Genomic DNA, 19959 nt, shown 5'->3' on the forward strand with positions numbered 1-19959 from the left:
GGTAAGTAGCATAGTCCATACTAATATATCTCACACCTTACATTGACAACCTGAACATGTGCTTTAAGCAATGCAAAATGAAAATCTAATGCAAATATTTTGTTGGTCAATATTGTTTTCTCATAATATCTCCTAATAGAGCAGCCTTTGGGTCTCCTATATGATTTATAGATCTGTGATAATAATCTAAATATTAGACATAAAATGAAGGCATTACATCCAATCCATGTGATTATTCAAGATTGTTCAGTGAGACTGAAATTTGACAGGAAATTCATATTCTAGTGAAGCTTTTTTTTTTTTTTTAATTATATGATTCTGAATATCTACAAATAAATCCTGCCCCATTAAAGGTTCCCTTCCAGAAACATGAAACCCCCTAAAAGAGTCAAAGCTTTTTGGTTTCTCGAAGCAATGCTAAATTCAAGAGTCGGCTTCTCATAAGGATGCAAGCTGTTGCTGTGGGTGAAAACTTCAAGTGTGTGAGGTAGAGTACAGTACAAACATTCGGCTCTAAAATGCCTCTCTCAAGAGGGTTTTGCCATAGTCGGCAAATAGTGAGGAGATCCTCCCTATCCTCACATGTTTTGAGAAGTGAAGAACCACACGTTTAATGGAGCTCAAAGTAAAGTGAGTGATGTGTCAACATGACTACTCCAATGAGTCCTTGTTGTGATATCATTGCTTCTCTACTGAGACTTTAGCAAAAGAACTAGCCTAAATCTGCCTTGCTGTTTGGTCCAGCTTGACCTCACCTCTCTCTAGGCTGAAATATGGAAATGTTCATCATAAATCTGGAAATGGAAAAAGAGTACTCAGTAATTATGGAAGCGTCTGCAAACTAGGGCAAGGTTGCTTGACCCTGGACTAATGAATATATATGTAAAAAAGCATGGCTGTTGTTGCTCATAAAATTTGCCAGTGAGGATTAAAACACTGATCCGTTTGACATTTGAAAGCATGGAGCCAGACTTCACATTGGCAGAGGTAGCTATGTAAATGCCAAACATATTATCGTACAGCACTCTTTGCCTTTTATACAGATGGAACTAATTATTCCTTTATCATAGTTACACAGTAGTTTAGTCATATCCTGAATCACATGGATGCATTCATTCATAAACTGACCTACATTACTGTCTTTGCCACAGCATGAAACAAAATCCATAACATTCAGATCAACACCTAAAACAAAGCTGAGGTTGCTCGACATCACCTCGCCACCCTGGTCAATTAAACACCTCCCACTGCAGTTGGCATCACTCAAAAGGCTCATTAACCCTTCTGACCAACCACCAGTCACATTCAGAGAAACATCCTGTCACACTGGCCAATCCCTACATGGTCAATGCAGGTCAACACCCACACAAGTGACAGGAAATTGAACTGCAAGAAAGAAGGTGGTCTGGTCTGAGCACTTGAAAGATATTTGTTTATTCACAGCTGGTCATGGAGCCAGTCTTTTTAGGCTTAAAAATAAGAAGTAAAGGTGATGCTTAGTGCAATTTCATAAAGTCAAAATTATTACTTTTCTTTATATAATTGATGTATGTGACTGATCTGAGGTAAATATTACCAGATACTTGAAGCAGGAATGTGGTTGCATAAATGATCTCACAAGCTAAATTACCAATGAGCTAAAATGTTGAATATATATCTACTGTGGGTTTAGAAAAATATTTATTTCACAAACCCATCACTTTTGGATCTTTGAATCAATGTGCAGCTTACTTAGTACACAACCATGTCTTATTAAATGAAACAGGAGCAGTAATACATCTCTGAAGAAGCTTTGTGCGCTTGTTTTTCAGACCACTAGTCTTAATCTACTGGGTTGATCTCCTGGTACTCGGGGGATTATGAAATATCTGCAAACCTCAAAATATTTGAGGCAATCAACAACTCAACATGCATTTGGCGTTTGAATGCAAGAATGTGAAAACACACAAACGAATGGATAAAAAGGAGTGAAATATGAAGAGAAATAAGGGGATCGGAGCCGTGCCCATTTCGGGGGTGTAAAATACGGAGAAGTGTGGATCATTGGGGGAGCTGCTCTGCCTGGGGGAACAGATGAAGGGAGGACACTCTGCCAAGATCTCTCCACTGAAGGGGGAGCTGAGGGAATGGAGCTCTATGGGAGAAAAAGTGTGCGCCTCGCATGCTGCTCCCCTCAATCTCTGTCTCACACGATTGCATTGACACGTCCCAGGCTCTCCGCAGCAGAGGGAAATTGCTGCTGACAGGGCCTTGCTAACTTTCACAGCCATTTAGAAAGACTTACTCCCACACTTTTGTCACAGGCATTTATTGCACAAGATACATGATATGAAAAATTAACATTTTCAAACTTGGCATCGTTTTCATTTAACCAAGTTAGGCTTAAAAAACCATTCATAATTTTTCAGCCTCACGATCGGCCCTGGTGCAGATGTAAACACGAGACATGCCAAGAGAGACTCTGCGATTATGAAAATGCACAATTTTCAAGAAAAAAAGAAACATCCAAACAAAACTTCATGAAATTTCTATCATGCTGTATGAGGTTCTAATCAAATAAAAAGCACGAGCTATATCACCAAGTTGCATGAGGTCTTTTTGAAGTGAGTGCAGAGGTTATTTCCGGTTTACTGTACCTTTATGTTCACAACCAACCAGTGCCTCCAGTAAGCTGACGTCTGTTTGATGCGGCTTGGTGCATCGGGATCGACCATCACCAGGACATACATCTTCTCCTGCAATCATACAGAGATTCACATTTTGTTACATCTAACAGACACCAAGTATCCACCACACTGCCACACAGATTGCGATTGGCCCGGAGGCAGAGCGTTACCTGATCCCCTTTGCGTTCGGAGACATTCTGTTTGTACTTCATACTGCCCAAGGCTCCACATCTCTTTAGTCAACGATACTTAGCTTAAAAACTTAAAAACAGATGCTTTGCTTTACTTTCACAGCTTTGAGTTATTTTGCCAAATGCTGTGATGGGATTTTATCCAATTTAAAGATTTTTTTGGTGTGTTTTATGTTGTTTCACATGTCAGTTGAGGTCAGAAAGCTGTCAAAGTCAGAGATCTGGGTTTCATTTTTAATATATCAACATAAATGAAGCTGTTTAAAGCATGAAGACAACTGTCCTAAAAACACAATAAAACACATGAGACTATAAACTACAGCTGTCTTTATTACCAACTTGTTATTTCCAAAGACAAGCTCTCTTCCTTCTGTTAGTCCTTAAACTTAACATTATTACTGTGACATCAACAAAATGACAACATTTTGGATCCGATACCAAATCGTCTCGTTAACATATTCACAGTAACTTTCTGCCACTTATCAAGTATCTTTATACCCCTCAATCTGTCGATGGATAAAGTGAGAGAAAAAGCATCTTAACTAACACTTGATCACAGTTATTGGACGTTGACTTGGCGGCTTAATTGCCTGAAAATCTTCATTCTGTCTGTCCCTAAAAGTTAGAGAATTATGAGAGCAGATTGAATTATTGCGAGAGCACATTTGTCATCCCTGGTCTAGTGCCCAAAATCTGCCAGACCATATGATGGGCTTTTTTTATTTTGTTCACTTCCTCTACAAACAGCGACACAATGTCCTCTTACTGTATATGTACTTTCAATTGAAGCAAGAACATAATGATATCAGCTTTAAAACACAGAAAACAGATGCAGCATTTCTTATATTCTACCACTGACTGCCAAATACCACTGTCAGCAGTGCGGTAAAACATTTTTAGAGGATCAAATACCTTCATGTAAACAGAAACCTTAAATTTCTGTTTGTTGTGTCCTATCAAGACGTTCTTACAGGCCCCACGAAATTATCCTAAGCCGATGTACTTGAATGAGATAAAGAAGTAGTCATGTATTTTTCTGCAGATGCTCATTTTCAGGAGGATTCTCTGCCTACCTGACAAGCAGTAATATGCGTAAACAACTAAGCCTAATAATAGGATAATACTGTAGTCTCAGTGATAGTGCCTGCAGGTAACATCCAGACACACCAGCAACAATAGAGCCTCCTCCACAGCCTGTCAAAAGTGACTCTATATCAGTGACCCCCCCGGGCAGCTTACCAACCATGACCTGTTGCCTTCTCCAGAGTTGTAATCCTCATTTGTACATGTTTGCTACCAGGCAAAGAAAGTGTGATAATGTAGTTATACTAATATCTAAGTCAGACCCTGATGCTTTCAGAAATAACATGGTTTCAAACAACAGCATGCACATACACACAGACTAAAAGGCAATTTAAGCATTTCAATTAAAAATGACCTCCAGTCACAATTACAACTGAGGGAAATTGCACTTCATTGGATATTTCACGAAAGTTACCATGCATGGAGATGCACTGCATGGGATAGGCTCAGATTTGCTTAGGCTAAATTTAGAAAAAAACATGAAGAACATTTCACTTTAATTTCCATGTGTAACAAGAGAAACATGTCCTATTTACAGTGGGCATTGAATTTCAATCCAATTTCTGCATATTCAGTGCTTGAATTTCTACCTGTGAGAATCTGGCTAGTCCAGCTGGCATGGGCAGCAAATAATACAAGAAGCTCCCATCAAGCTTGCACTTCACACATTGTGGCATGTACCCTTCTCTCTTATGAGCACATTTTTTTTTTCTCCATCTGTCAAAATCCACATTAATTACACACAGATATGTGTGAAAGACTCCAGGGAAAAACAGATGCATATTCTGCCATCTGAAACTATTTTACCGAGGCTTGAAGAAACTAAATGTATATCTGAACATGTTTTAAAAGGGGCTAATAATCTACCCTGAAAGGCACACATTTTCCAATAATATATTGGAACTCTGCCTTATATTGGAACCTTTTTTATTTATCACCAGTACTCATGAGGAGACTTAACATTTGAGCCTCAATGATAAGTCAAAATTTTACACTTGACACTTACACTTATTTTCTAATATTTCAGTGTTTAGCCTACATTACATACTTAATAAAAACTGTAATAAACTGTTGTAAAAAGGTGAGAGATCAGCAGCCTGATGTGTTTTTTAACTAATCTGAGATCTTAAAGCAGAAGTGAAATCTGGGTAGGTATCTGGCACAGACCACAATGGTTCATGGACCATTATGCAGCAGAAGATGTGAGGGCCCTGGGTGCAGGCAGGAGGCGGGGGAAGATTGAGCCTGCATTCTCTCGAGATTAACCTCCCACTGCCTGCTGTGATCACAGCAAAATGCTCCACTGAGACCACACCTCAGACGTCAGACGGCTGGAATCAACTCTGGGCATCTCTGACATGGCTACTGTTGAGAGGTATTAGGGAAAAGGGACATGCTCTCCCCAGAAACACCAATAAAGCTTGAAGTGGGAGTATCCAAATGAGGAAACTCGTACTCATTCCTGATCATATATTATAAAACAGCAGAAATATATTTCTGTGTTTTATTTTCAATAGATGACAGGAAACTTACTCTCCATGCCAATAGAATCAAATAGATACAGTCTTTGTTAAAAAGAAGACAGCAAAGAACAAAGTCAAGGGGAAACGTGTCTCTCCAAGGATGGAAAACTACTGTATTACCTCTGAGTGAACTCTGCTGGGGTTGAGAAACAGAGAGATGGCTAATCGCTGCTCTTGTAGAGCTGCCTGGGCTATCGAGCTCGGCTCCGCTAACTGATGACACCACGAAGGACGAGAGAGTGTTAGTGAGATGGAGGGAAGAAAAAGAGGCCCCTTTGTGAGTTTACAAGTTCATACTTTATCCCTGACCCAATACCAAACTGTGTCATCCATGCAACCGCCAATTAATATACCCATTGCTTTATCCTCTGAATTTAATGGTCAGCTGTGCTCATTTCTCAACTCAGAGCAAAGCAATGCATCGATCCCAAATCCCTGTTTAAGTAGCAAAAATACTTGAACTCGTTTGGTAATTAGCAGGTATCTGTGTTGTGATTAAGAGACGGTGATGGCTTAACAACCATCGACTGCAGCTTAGAGTGAGGTGAAAGATCAGACTCTAAATACAGAAAATAGGATTGGTAAAGCAAAGCAGAGGAAGTAGAAAGTGAGTCTCACTGATCAATTTGGGTATTTTCGCAGGCAAAACAGATTTAAAATAATTCTGGGAATGATATGATAATGAATACATAATCTGATATCAAATTCATTCAAAGAGTTAAGTGGTGTTGACTTTTACACTTTGGAGAAAAATGATAAGGTGTCATTTTAGAGGAAAGATGGCAGTGAGAGTGAAGAACAGCAGGTGGCCACAGAGTAAGTTTAGCAGTAACATTGTCAGGGTCTGGAGATGAGGTCCATTCTGGTGTAGAGGAGGTCAGGGGTCAGCCTGGCTGAGGTAATTGAATCCTGAGGAGAGAGAAGCGGGGCCGTAAACCCAAAGATGAGATGGACAATGCTGGGGGGCTGTGGCACTCACCTAGAGGTCAACAACTCTACAGGTGAGGAGGCCCTCATTGTCATTAATAACAGCCCATCCCCCATAGCTCATGGCTTGGAAACCCCATTGTTCTCACTACAAACAGTATATAAAAGAAAAAACCTCCATCATCAGCACAAATAACCAGCAGATTGTTAATCTGTCAAACATCTTTGGCGAAGAACTAACTCCATCAAACAATATCTGACTAATGTACAGAGGTGTCAAGTAACGAAGTACAAATACTTCGTTACTGTACTTAAGTACACTTTTTAGGTATCTGTACTTTACTCCATTACTTATTTTTCTGCCTACTTCTGACTTCTACTCATTACATTTTCACACAAGTATCTGTACTTTCTATTCCTTACATTTTCAAAACAAACAGCCTCGTTACTCTTGGCTTCAGCTTTTTTTTTTTTTTAACTCTTGGCTTCAGTTTAATGTTTATGTATTTCACGTCATGTGCGCCATCCAATACAGATCAGTGGCACCATCCACACCTAGTGAGAACGAGTGTAATTGGATTAATCATATAACATTTTTGTCTTGACTGTCAGCTATGACAAAGGGGGGAACGTGCGTGTGTATATCTTTTTTCTTTGAATTTTTCTGGCAGTGAGACTTTTTTTTTGTTTTTTTGATGGGACGAACATGACCTACCTCTTGAATACTACCTCACGTGTAATTGAATTCCAATAAAGTTTGAGAAACTAACATGCTCCTTGAGTGACTTTGTCTTTGACAGTAATGGTCTTATGATTGTTGTCTTGGGCCATGTGTAGAACTAATGAGTTTTCAAATTAAGCTTGCAAATCACATAGTGGCATCTACCTTTTTGTGTGTGGGTTTTAAAAATTTTTTTTTTATTTTTTTTAATTTAAAGGTTACTTTATACTTTTATACTTTAAGTAGGTTTTGGAGCACATACTTTTTCACTTTTACTTGAGTAAAGAGGTCAAGTTGATACTTCAACTTTTACCAGAGTGTTTTTAAACTGCAGTATCTATACTTCTACTTAAGTAACAAATGTGTGTACTTTTGACACCACTGCTAATGTAGTGGTTCAAAGGTCTTGTTACAACTACAGACTGAAAGTCCAGTTAAAGAGTTTTTAGGTTGTATAACAGGAAGTTGAGCATTTAATATTTTCATACACCTCTGGTTTACCATCAGAACACTGCATTGTAATGGGATGACATATGTAATTCAATTTACCTGTAATTGGATTTAATGTTGTGGCTAATCAGTGCTTGTGGGCAGTGTATATTCATTATTTATTTTTTAATGCACTCTTGTCTTCTGGAGGAGATCATACCAAACTTAACATATGCTTTAAGTTGCAGATGATATTAGTCCCTGATTTAGTTTTGGAACTGACCATTTTAAATGGGGATCTTTTTAATTTTTTTTAATCCAACTACTTATTTTACTGTATTCATGATTTAAAATGTTTTAATCCCTCTCATCACTTTTTGACTGCATTTAATCAGTTTCAGGTTAATTTTCTAAATGTATTTTTTTCTTTTTTGTAAAACTTATTCTTACTGATCTAGTTTTTTTTTTTAAACCACCAACACATTTAACCTGAATTAATGACACTAACCTAAAACAAAATTAGAACAAAATGAGAACAAAATTAAAAACAAAAACAAAATTAAGACTAATTCTGTAGCAGAAATTGTAGACTGTATATAACATATTGTAAACCAGTTTTAGCTGTATGTTATTATATATCTGAAACTATTGTGAACCTGTTTTAATTTATTTATTTTTATATATTTGCTTACATTAGATATTTTGAGGTCGTCTTCCTGGATCTGGTGATAGTGAAATGAATATAAAGAAAATGTTCAATACCAATTGAGATGTATTTGTTGAAATGCTTCTTAACTTTAATAACGTCAAACACAAATGAGCAGAAACTATAATAGGAGCAAGTAAGTGTCCACTGGGGGCAAAGTTGCATGCATTTGTGAATGCGCCAAGTATAACAGGAATATAAAGCATGTTAGACGTCTATGGTGTGACCTATATCACAGGTGTCTTTGTGTACTTTGACAGATGTTTATATGGCTGTTAGATAGATGTTAGTTTGAGGCCCAGTTCGTCGGTGAAAGTGGTTCTAGAGGGGGCCACAGCTGGTGCAAACTTATGTCAAGATGCTCTCTAGTTCAGACTTGAAGAGGAACTTAAAATGCCATGCATTTATTCCAAAACCTTTGGGTTGATTTTGATGATCTTGCTCTTGTGATCCTCACACAAGCATTTATAGGTGGGGTCCACATGTGCACTGCATCTCATTGTAAACAAACAAAAGTTATGCTCACATTCTGTTATTCTCACCATGTCTGCTATGTTGCATTTCTTTTATACACAACATCTGCAAAGCCAATATCCATTCATTCACGTTCATGGATTGTGTACATCAGTGCATCAAGATAGAATTGATTATATTTACTGCGTTTGTGACTGAACCATTCCCATGTGCAGCTATCATCAATCACAGAATTATGACAGTTATTACCGGAAATGAATCAGGATCACTATGCAAACCAAAGAAAAGCTAACTCGTCAAGCCATTTTTTCTGAGATATGCCACCTGGGTACATTTTGGATTACAACTGATATTATACTGTATTATACAACATGATAAGAGACAATGACACTGCAGACACTGATTTACCATGTTGTTCAATGACACAACTAAATGATATTCAAAGAGTACCAATGGTTCTCAGTATTCTGAAGTGCCTCAGATAGTGCAGGCTCCACACTACCTCCAAACCTGCCTATTTTTAACTCGGCTTCCTCCCACACAGGAATGGAGTGTGGAGTGGCTTATACATCCACACTTCCAGGAGTAACATGGTCAAAAGAAAGTCACGTGTTGATACAAATGCATATTCCAGGCCTAAACACGGCTACTAGATTCCTGCTAGTTAGCCAAAGAAAAGAGCGGGTGAGCTATGAAGAGGCAGCAGTTCAAGAGGAATAAGAGGAGAATATGAAACACAAGTTTACGTAATTGTATGATCACGTTTAATTTTTTAACCTAAAAATATGCAAATATGCTATTTCTAATAAAATCAACACCTGGCAGAGGGCAAGACAAGACAATGCAATATATTTCATAGCTTATCTTCTGTGCAGTATATGAATACTCTTTGTCAATGTCACTGTTCATTTTTGCCCCCTAACCTATTAATGTTTATCAAAGCAGCTCTTTGATGTGTGTGTTTAAATGGCATCTGCTCCGAACTTTATTTATGAAGCCTTGTACTTCGGATGTGCACTTTGTAACTGCAACGAAGCCACTGGTAACAGTAAGATGGTTCACAGTCTGATTGAAGCTTGAGGGGGGTGAAGGAATTAGTAGCAGCCGAAGGAATCGTTTCTGCATTTCTCCCAACACTGAAGACTTCTTTCAGCGTACCATGCTTGCGAACACAGCCGTGCTCATGTTAAGCTTATTAGTCACCCTGGATGCGATCTTGCTAGCTGAGGCTTTCAACACTTTCTAGTGGTGGCTTTACACACATACACCTACTCACTACCATGAAAGCATTTCTGCAAATGCACATGCTCATGCACAGTAACTACCACTAGCAGGTACACTGAAGCAACATGCAGTCAGGTGCTCAGATATTAGCCTCAGATTCAGTCTGTGCTAAATGAGGCAAGAGAGAAATATTTTTTTTCATATAGTTTGACTGCAGAGAACACAACAAAGTCAAACAGGGCAAATTACAGCCCTGGACTCATATCCATAATTAATCTGTCAAGCTTGTCACACACTGAGAGTCGTAGATCTGCTATTTTTCTGTTATTTTACCACCAAGTTGCCTGAAAAAGTTAAAAGGGGAGCACATTCAACTAACTTCACCCACATCCTGGAATCTTAAGGTAGCTCTCATGACATACAGGTATTTGGAGGATGAAAGCCAAAGTAATAAATATCTATTCAGATCAACAGATGAGTAGCTAAAAACGACAAGTTTACAAAGGGTATTACATGTCAACCTTAAAAACAGCAAACATTTCATATTAGTTCATATCTTAACTACTGTTCTAAAATCAAATGACTGAACGGCATCATATTTCATTCTGGAAGCTACCACAGATTGAAACATTGAGAGAGATTTTTTCTGTCTATTTTAACAGTATATATGATCCATGTAAATAACATGTATAACAAATGGCTGCGACAGCTTCATGCAGCAGACACAGTTCTGAAGACGATGTGAAACATGGTGCCATGAAGGGAGCTCAGTTGTAAGCACTCTGACACCCATTCCTATTTGGCCATCAGAGCTGTTAAAGGTGTCAGGGCTGTTCACAGGCACTGCGTGTTTCACCAGCCAAGATGGCTTCCACATTTTTTCTATCATGATTAATTATGGCTTCTGATGGTTGTACAGTGAGAAAGTGTAAATTATTCCCACATTTTCTTGTGCCCTTCGTTCAATCACTTTTGTGTAGGAAGATGCTATTGACGCCATCCATGGATGGCGACCAAAAGGCATCTACACGGGGTGGCAAACTCTAGTGCCTATTAAGGGGTGGAAGTGGTGATGATGGGGGGGGGGGGGGGGGGGGGTCCTTCTAGTGTAGGCTGAACCTAGTCCAGACTGCCAGTTGACAGGGCCGTATTTTCCAGTATGGAATAGTCTTGTTTCAGTGGGCGAAGCTGTGTGTTGGGAGACTAAGAGAGAGGACTGCCCAGGGCTTGGAGGCTCGAAACAGAATATTTCAAACAGACAAGCACCGTCTGTGTTCCAGTGTCACCAGCCCACCCGTCTGACAATAAGGGCCATGTCATCACGGGTTCTGAGTAATTCAGGGAGCAGTCTTATCACTTTAGAAGATGTGGAGATTTTCAGACGTCAGAGCAGTCAGAGGTCCAAACAGCAGAAATAACACTTAAGGATACACAGAGCGAGATACTGAAGACACAAAGTATAGCAAAAAACATTCAGCTACAGGCAAAACATGAGGAACAAGAACAGCAAAGCTTGGTGAAATACAATCACAATTTTGCTCTTTGCTTTGAAGCCTGAGCAAAATCCATAATATGTCTTCAAACACACACTGTGCGCACAGCACAGAAAATCCTTAGTTTTGGAGAACAGGTTGAAATAAAATAATTCGTCTGACAGTTCATTTTGTGCATGTTGATATATTTAGTGCTGTCAGAGAGGACATCACAGAGAATGGCACTTACAGCACAATGCAAAAACTGTTATCAGAGGAGGTACAGGTTTATGGTTCAAGGGCTCGTCCATTCACAGAGAACAAGCTCAGCCTCTCTGCCTGACACACTGATAAAGACAGCACGAATAAAACAGCTCTACAGCTCCATCTTTGCCTCTCCCCAAGGGAATAATATATCACCCATCTGAATGTGGCACATATTGAATCATTTCCAGCGTTGATGATTCATTTGAATAAATCAGGCTTTTTTATTTTGCCAACTTGAACTGATACTGAAATAAGAGACAAAAAAAAGGAAGTAACATTGTTAGAGAAGAGGAAGGACAGGTGTTACAGTGTTCTATAGGACTGGTAATCCTAATCCCCTTTCAAGCGACAATTAATGACTACAGCAATAATCTTCGCACATATGTTGTTGCCATTCCTTTTTTTAACTGTCAACCATAACCTGTCTAGCTCATATAGGCCAAATCCATGAGGATATGTTGCTGGAGGCAGATAGGATCTTATCCTGGATTTGCATAGATAAATGCACAGCAATAATTTCAGTGGTGCAAAGGACATAGTTTTGACCTGTGATAAATTTCACTATTTGACCACATACTATTGATGAAATCCGGTCTCAGGAGTTTAATTTTCATATCGAGAAAAAGAGCTCCACATGTTATCTGCATTAACTCTTAACAAACATGAAATATTTTAAGGAAAAGAAATAAATATGCAAAAAAAACCAAAAAACTTTCAATGTCTTCCACAAAAAGCTACGCATACACAGGATCAGCCTATCGGCAAATATGAAAAATCAGCAGCTTGTGCAATGAAAGGGTTATATCCGTATTCAAGCTGAGAGACATACTCTAACATACACAGACACAAATCCTGTTGAGCTGAGCTGAGCAGAGATACCCTACCAGCCCTCCAAGGCACAATTAGGATTTCACGGGGGGAAGAAATCTACATTCCTGCACACATGAAAAAAGTCCTTTTTCCCTCCCCATAACAATATCAACTTTTTACTCAAGGAAAAACCTGAAGCACCACTCGATAGGATTTGGACAAAGAAATAAAAAACAAAGTCAGAAAAAAAAAGAAAAATCTAAATTTAAGCTGCAGTTGTTAAAGAAAAAATATTATGTTTGAGGAAAATCCAGTCCTAAGTCTCCCAGTTCCAATCAATTTCTTCTATTCTATGTGGTATGAAAAGAAGCTACCACTCAAATTTTGTTTGAAGAGCTCGTCTGTGTGGAGCTGTGCTAGGTTCAACAACATTTTGTATGGACTCCCTCAGTGTACGATTATCATACCCGTTAGACATTCAGTCCAAGCACAGGGGGTCAAGCACCTACCATTTTGACTAAGAGAAGAGGCAGAGTAAAACCCTTACATGTCTTTTCATGTGGTACCCTAACGTCTGCATGAACACAAAACTATACGATATGGCGCAGCACATACAGGTCAGGGACGTGTACTCTTTGCAAGAGCATCACCGTTATGATGCTTATGTTGTGAGTAGCAGACATAATAATATCCAAATAAAGATCATATCATGTACTTTGCAGCAAAAATGCTTCTATGTGTTTCTAGGAAACTACACTTGTATGTAATTCGAACCTAGCTATACAGTTCATGATTTTCTTCTTTCCCTAAAGAGTCTAATCATTGTTAGATTAAAAGACAACAGCGTCACATGCTTTAGATGCATGCATATTTATTCCCGGGGTATGTAGCACAAGGCAGGTTCAACATATTCAATCTGTCTGAATTAACCCTATCAATCAAGACCATGATGTTGATTATCAACTGTGTAAGTAGAACAGCTGTGCTGACTCTGAATAACAGTGCGGTCATCTAAAACCGGTGGAGGGTCACAATCATGAATCTGGACCTGCATATTTCTAACCGAAGATTTGTGATTGTACATTTCATTAAATCAATGTTCTGCAGATATAGTTTATTTCTGAGGGATCAATAAAATCGGTGATGATTTTGATAACAAAAAAAGGAAACAAATCTCAGAGTAATGAGTTTTGGGCTACATAATTGTTTCCCCTCCACTGAGATAACTCTTAGAAAGGTGCATCTCAGTGAAAGTCAAATGGAATTGTTTAACTCAGAGAGAAGGAAGGAAGAAGAGGATGTGGTGTCGTTTTTTTTTATATTTCAGTTTATAAATAAATAAATAAATAAATGGTCAAGGTAGTGCTCTTACAATCTGTTGTTATCAATTGTTGACATCTTTAATCCATGTTATGTTTACAGCAATGGCAATAATACTGTATTAATCAATATCAATATTAATTGTTTGAGCAATTTTTTAAGCAAAAGTTCAAAGTAGGAAAACTTCTGATGAAAAGCTAGGAGGTGAGTAACTACTAAAGGGAATAGGCTACAGATCAGATATAGTACTTTTTGGCAGTATAGACGAGACAAACTAAAGCCAGAGACAGTGAACATTAAAATGACACCTAATATTCTCCAAAGAGATCAGACTTTTAAAAGCTTTGTGGTCACTTGAAGTGGTGCGCTTCTTTTGGCTTGGATTGTGAGTATTGTCATCCTCCCAAGGTAGTCAGTATCAGTTATTCACTAAAAGCTCTACTTGAAATACATTATAATATAAAATAAATAAATCTAAGATAGTTTCAAGGATTTTTTCTTACATATGAGGCAACTGTTGAAACTCGTAACTTGTGATAAATAAATCATGCCTGATGTTCCAGCACACTGACTTCGACCCCATCTCATCTGATTTAAATTTGACAGACGCTAAGCTAAATACCATAATGACAATAAATGGCTTAATACTTCGGCTACAATGAGTGTCCCCATGTGGAAACTCACAGTTCTACTGATGAGATCTGGCTAAACTAATGGCCTGAGGCAGATCCACAGAGCATGATGCCAAATAGAGACATTAGCGACACTTGAGTTTGACCAGGACCTTTTTAGCTGCCTGGTTTGTGAAGTGATGTTTAAAAGAAAAACACATTGCAACTGTCACAAGCGATTCTCACATTTGTGTCGCGCCTGAAGAAAAGGTTAAGCACATTGACTTTTTGAAAATGCCCAAATCTGAAGTCAGGCGCAGAGTTGGCATCCAGATAAATCATGCCATCAATGTGCTTCAGTTTTCTCATTATCCATACCTTTCATGACATTCACAGAAAGGAACAAAGCATCATGCCAACACCTACTCTGTGAGAGAGCTCTTTCAGTTCAGCTCAAAAGCTGAGAGCTCCAAACCTCCACACCACAGTGTGGGCAGTGCTGGCAGAGCCGTGTGCCTAAGAACCCTGACTGAGTGCAACAGTTGGACTAATAACAGAACAAAAAAAAAGTAAAATGGACACACAGCAGAGACAGCCATAGCTTCACAGCTGAGAAGCAGCCTGACTCCTGCCCACCTTTTTCTTATTCAACGGCAGAAGGTGTCCACAATGCCTCTGAGGTCTTAATGCCATGAGGGGCGGTGAGCTCTCAGCTTCAGCCACTTCGGGGTAAAGCAAATCACTTTAATATGTTAAGAAGATTAAGCTGGATAAATGTCTAGATACATTTTTTGAAAAGCCACGTAAATCTCTAGTGTTTTTATTTGGGGAGGGGCGGGATGTGAGTCAGTTGAGACGATCAACACAAACCCACCAAAATGCAAAGCGATTGGCTAGGAAAAATTGGGCTTATTTGAGATTTTGCATTTTAAGCTTCTTGAATCTAAGACCATCCCACCTCTTTCTTATTATTTTTTAACACCAACCTTTGGGACAACAAAACTAAAATAAAATAATAAAAAAAATACTGGTCACACTTTCATCTGCTCTCTTAGCTTATACTCGTCTGTCTTATCCTGCTTATGCTGATTTTATAGGTTTAATTGTGCAGGTCAGTGTTTTTCTTGACTGCTAATCTGCTGGTGAAAGTAGCACGAAGTAGCACGAAAATACACAAAGAAAAAACTAAGAGGCAAAGTTCAACGTGTCTCAAACGGCTCACAGGATACCTGCGAATATTTTTCAGGTAAGTGATTACATTCAAATTCATTTATTGAATAAAATATATTCTAAAATGTTGGATGGGTGGCTTCTTTTTTTTCTAAATCTTAAGAATTAGCAATCTGAGGGTGTCCGCCTGACAGCCTGCTGTGCTCAAAATTGAGTGTGAAAATGAAAGGGAGAAATGGAACAAATAATGTAAAGGGATTAACAAATCATTTGCATAACATTTCCAATGCTTCCAAACTACAGGATCAGGAAACTGACAAAAAAAAGCAGCTTTATCATTCCCTCAGATCAATTAACACATGAATGGACCTGATCTCTTCGACTCTAAGAAGCCTCTTAATGTCAAAAGCAAAGTGAATTTCTTAATCAAATCTATTAAAAGCACACAGGTACAAGCTGGGAGAGACATCAAACATTCTCCTAAGAAAACTTTAACAGTCTATCTTTCAAAAGATACTTTACTTTCAGCATGCCAAATGTGCATTAACCTGTTTTTTTTTACACTGTCTCTCCATCCAGAGTTAAGACAATAAGACCACTGGGGAGATGAAGGGGATGGCATTATAGAGAGTTAAGCATTATGAGAAGCCCTGAAGCTGTTCTTAGAGAAGGTGAATCAGAGGATTGGGACACAACTGTAACTAAACCTTGTGCTGGACCACAAATGAGAAGCACAAAACATTTTGGGCAAAATGCCACTAAACCAAGCATCTGGGTCTTAAGCAAACTTCACTCAATCACTTTTAACTTTGTAATTGGTTACTTCTAAAACAAAAGAAGCTGTCAGGGACAAAAAAAACGTCAATTACCTCAGCTTCAAACATAAGCACCACAGTAATCCTGTCCATAAAGTTTTGCACAGAGTCTGCATTCACACTTTTCATATTTAGGACAAATTATGCCAGAAGAATCTAAAGGAACAGTTACAGTTCAATATCTGTTTCTTTTACATCTTTCCCAGCTGGCCAAACACAATAAGAAAACGTACAGTCTTCTTACTGAGCCAAAGTACTACCAAGTCGTTTCCACTTCTCACAACGATTCTCCGGCAAGTTAGATTTCTGCGGTTCATATAAATAGAAATTTAATCTTGTGTGTTTGTCTAAGTATCCACAGCAGCAGATGCACTTCCCATGCAGATTATGAATCTCTGTTTGAACAGATTTTGCAGTCAATGTATATGAACTGACAAGAGAGAGTTCCAGAGTGAATTCTGAATATTAATCAAGGAGCACAAGGTTCAGGAGGTATTTTCATTAAAGACTCTTTGCCTCTCTAAGTCTTTCCTAAAGTAAATTTGAATGTAACTGATGAATTTCATGATTATCATGCGTTGTCTTGTGTCTTCTGCAAAAATGAATACCTGCGCTTTTATTTAACGTTGTTAGTTTGCTGTGGAAAAAGTGGACACCTCAAAGTAATCAATACTTTACAGAAAGTATCTAAAACAAATAAACAGTCATTCAGATTTTTGTTGAGTCGGCTTTGCCTCCTTTTCTCCAAGCTTTTGTGAAATAGTGCAGATATGAAAAAAAAAATTCTAACACTGCTGCTTGCATAGAAACCTGACCATTGTCATTTGTAAGAGCATCCCAGAGCTTCCTTAATCTGTTCTTATCCTCCCATTGATAATACAATACATTTTCATGGCAATTGAAATCATATTTTACTCACAGCCACAGAGTATCAGTACTGCAGCCCACGCTCTTGGGCCAAATGTAAGGTGCAGGAATATCATGCTACTGCAACAACGGGAACAAAGCAGCAGCTTAACAAGTAAAATATTCTCTCATTGTGCACATGAATACATTATTGAGAGAAGAAGAAAACCTGAAAAGGAGAGAAATAAGAAAATATAAATGTATTGGTTTAAAATCAAAAACTTTTGTGTATATCTTTTTATCTGACCAGCCAAATAAGGGCAAAACAGCCTGAATGAGTTTCTGTGAGCACCTGTTCAGAAGTCTGCATGCCACATACATGCTTCACAAGGTGCAAATTATTATACTTCTGTGTGAGAATGTGGTGGAGGTTTATTACCTCTCTTTGTCGCGATGAACATGTTCAATCAATCGCGCGCTCCGACTAGCAGAAGGTTGTATTTCTTTCCTGTTCAGAAGCTTGCATGAATCATGTGTGTTATGTAGTAACAGGCAAGGACTGAATGGAGCAGGATACGGGTCAGCTTAACGGGATGTTATAATGACAAAGGGGCACATTAGCTAAGGAAATAAACTCACTGAATCCCTGCCAAACATGCTTCTTTAATCCAGCAGAGCCAAAAACTCCCACCTGATGACACTGAATATGCAATTAGATGGATAATACAGGAAATGTTTCACTTTCTGACCCTCACTGTCATAGAAAGGCGCAAGGAAGTGTCTTGGATGTTCTTCTAAATCTACACACTTGACTCACCGCTGAATGAGGACTATCAAACACTGAAAATAAAATCCTAAACTGTGTGCTCCAACAACCCCAACACGAAGACTTATCAGGAATCCTGCATGGGTGGACATGTAGGCTTCCCTAGGAATGACAGGGTCTGTTAGAGAGGAACCCCACCCTCGCTTTCTCCATCATGCCAATAGTGAGGAGAGTGGGCAGCGCTGAGACGGCAGCCTGCCGTGGGCACTGCCAGGCTTAAAGCTGCCCTGTCGTCATCAGAGGCTTTCAGAAAAGAACACTGAGATTCACCAAAAAAAAAGGAAAAAAAAAAAAAAGAGGAGGGGGATCGTTGCATTTAAATCCTCTCTAAACGCCCCCACATGTTTTAGCAAAGCATAAAAATCATTCACGGAGAGAGAGAGAGAGAGAAAGCGCAAAAGAAAAAGATAGAGAGAAATAGAGAGGAAACAGCTATTAGCAGGAGTAAGCAAGCTCAAGAGATCATAGTGAGGCAGCTCTAATCGCAGTAATGGTTTAAACCCTCATTCCATCCACCAGATGCAAGAAATGTCTACCCAAAAAACAAGGCTTTGAAATCCCCCATGTCAAAGAATGTGCCCTGTGGCTACGGTCCTTACTAAAAAAGAAAAACCTCTAAAACTGTCTCCAATTTTGGAGCAACTATGTGGTAAAGATAGCAGCACTGCGGCCTATGTTGTTTACATAAACTGCATCAATGAAAGATGACCATCTCGAGCCTAAAATAAGGAATTATAATAAAACGGCATAAATTTATGTCTCGGCTGAGAAAGCAATCACATCAGTACTCACAAGGATGTGTAAGAGACCCTATAAAACAACTCAGTTTGTTCACGTAAAAAAGGACAGAACTGTATACATTGCTAGATGAAATTAGATGAAATTAGAAATAGATTTTAAGTAAAATAAACATTCTGCATAAAAAGCTAAAGTTAAAGAAGATGCAACTTTCTAAAATGAACACACCTGGATGACCTGCCACATAGCTAAATATATACTGAGACTTTCAATCATTCTTATTGAGTAGATTTTTCTTACTCCTTGCCTTCTCTTGGTGCCGGTAAAAAGCACAGTTCCATTTGGACTATTTTCTGTCCTCTAGCCTTTGCTGCTCTCCAAAAAGGTGATCTATTCAATTTCTTTCTTTCAAAATGTCATCAAAGCATTTTCAAAGTAGATTTTAAAGCTGACTGAAACAAGAGTCTAATTTGGGCAGCGAAGATGTTCGAGCAAACTTTTTGACATGTGAAAACTTTTTTCATGAAATACAGTACAAACGCTGTCTAAACCTTTATGGAATAATACAATCATCAACAAAGGTATCTGATACAGGTGGCTGAATGTTTGACCACACACAGTTTCTGTTCACCTCGAAGAAAAGTCTGGGAGAAGGGGAAAGGTCTTCCTGCAAAGAAACCAATTACAATAACACTTCTGTGCATTGCTCTCAAAACACAAGCATTATGAGGGAGTTCTTAAGATGTATTTGGCTATGCTGCTGTAGTCATGAAGGAATTTTTAGTATCATGAACTTTTTCAAATTCATGATACTATGTGGAAAAAAAGTCCCATGTCTTCAAAAATGTACTAAGTGGCATTCAGCAGTCTGTACTTTCAGCTTATAACAATGAGTTCTAAACATGTCTCGTGTTGTCCAACACTGATTAACACCACGCAATAGCTTTCCTTATAACACTAAATATAATCAAGCCGTGCTCTCAAGCAATTTGGCCCCAATACCCAACACATATGCCACTCAGATCAAACAGTAGATGTATTTGAGGATTGCGAGTGTTACGAGGATTTCTAAACCACACTTCATTTAAGCACGTGCCAGGGTTCAAGTGGTCAACAGTAGCTCTGAAGTTTGGACAGAGA

At 38.6% G+C, this 19959-nt stretch overlaps 1 protein-coding gene across 1 annotated transcript in view; it reads right to left on the reverse strand.

Moving 5' to 3' along the window:
- Positions 1 to 19959, reverse strand: part of pebp4 (phosphatidylethanolamine binding protein 4) — a 56812-nt gene that overhangs the window by 31456 nt on the left and 5397 nt on the right. Inside the window, exon 4 of the mRNA XM_075468680.1 lies at positions 2637 to 2735. Coding sequence (XP_075324795.1) covers positions 2637 to 2735 — 99 coding nt within the window. The remainder of the gene's footprint in view (positions 1 to 2636; positions 2736 to 19959) is intronic.

Source organism: Odontesthes bonariensis, chromosome 6 (genome assembly GCF_027942865.1).
Source record: "Odontesthes bonariensis isolate fOdoBon6 chromosome 6, fOdoBon6.hap1, whole genome shotgun sequence".
Lineage (NCBI taxonomy): Eukaryota > Metazoa > Chordata > Actinopteri > Atheriniformes > Atherinopsidae > Odontesthes > Odontesthes bonariensis.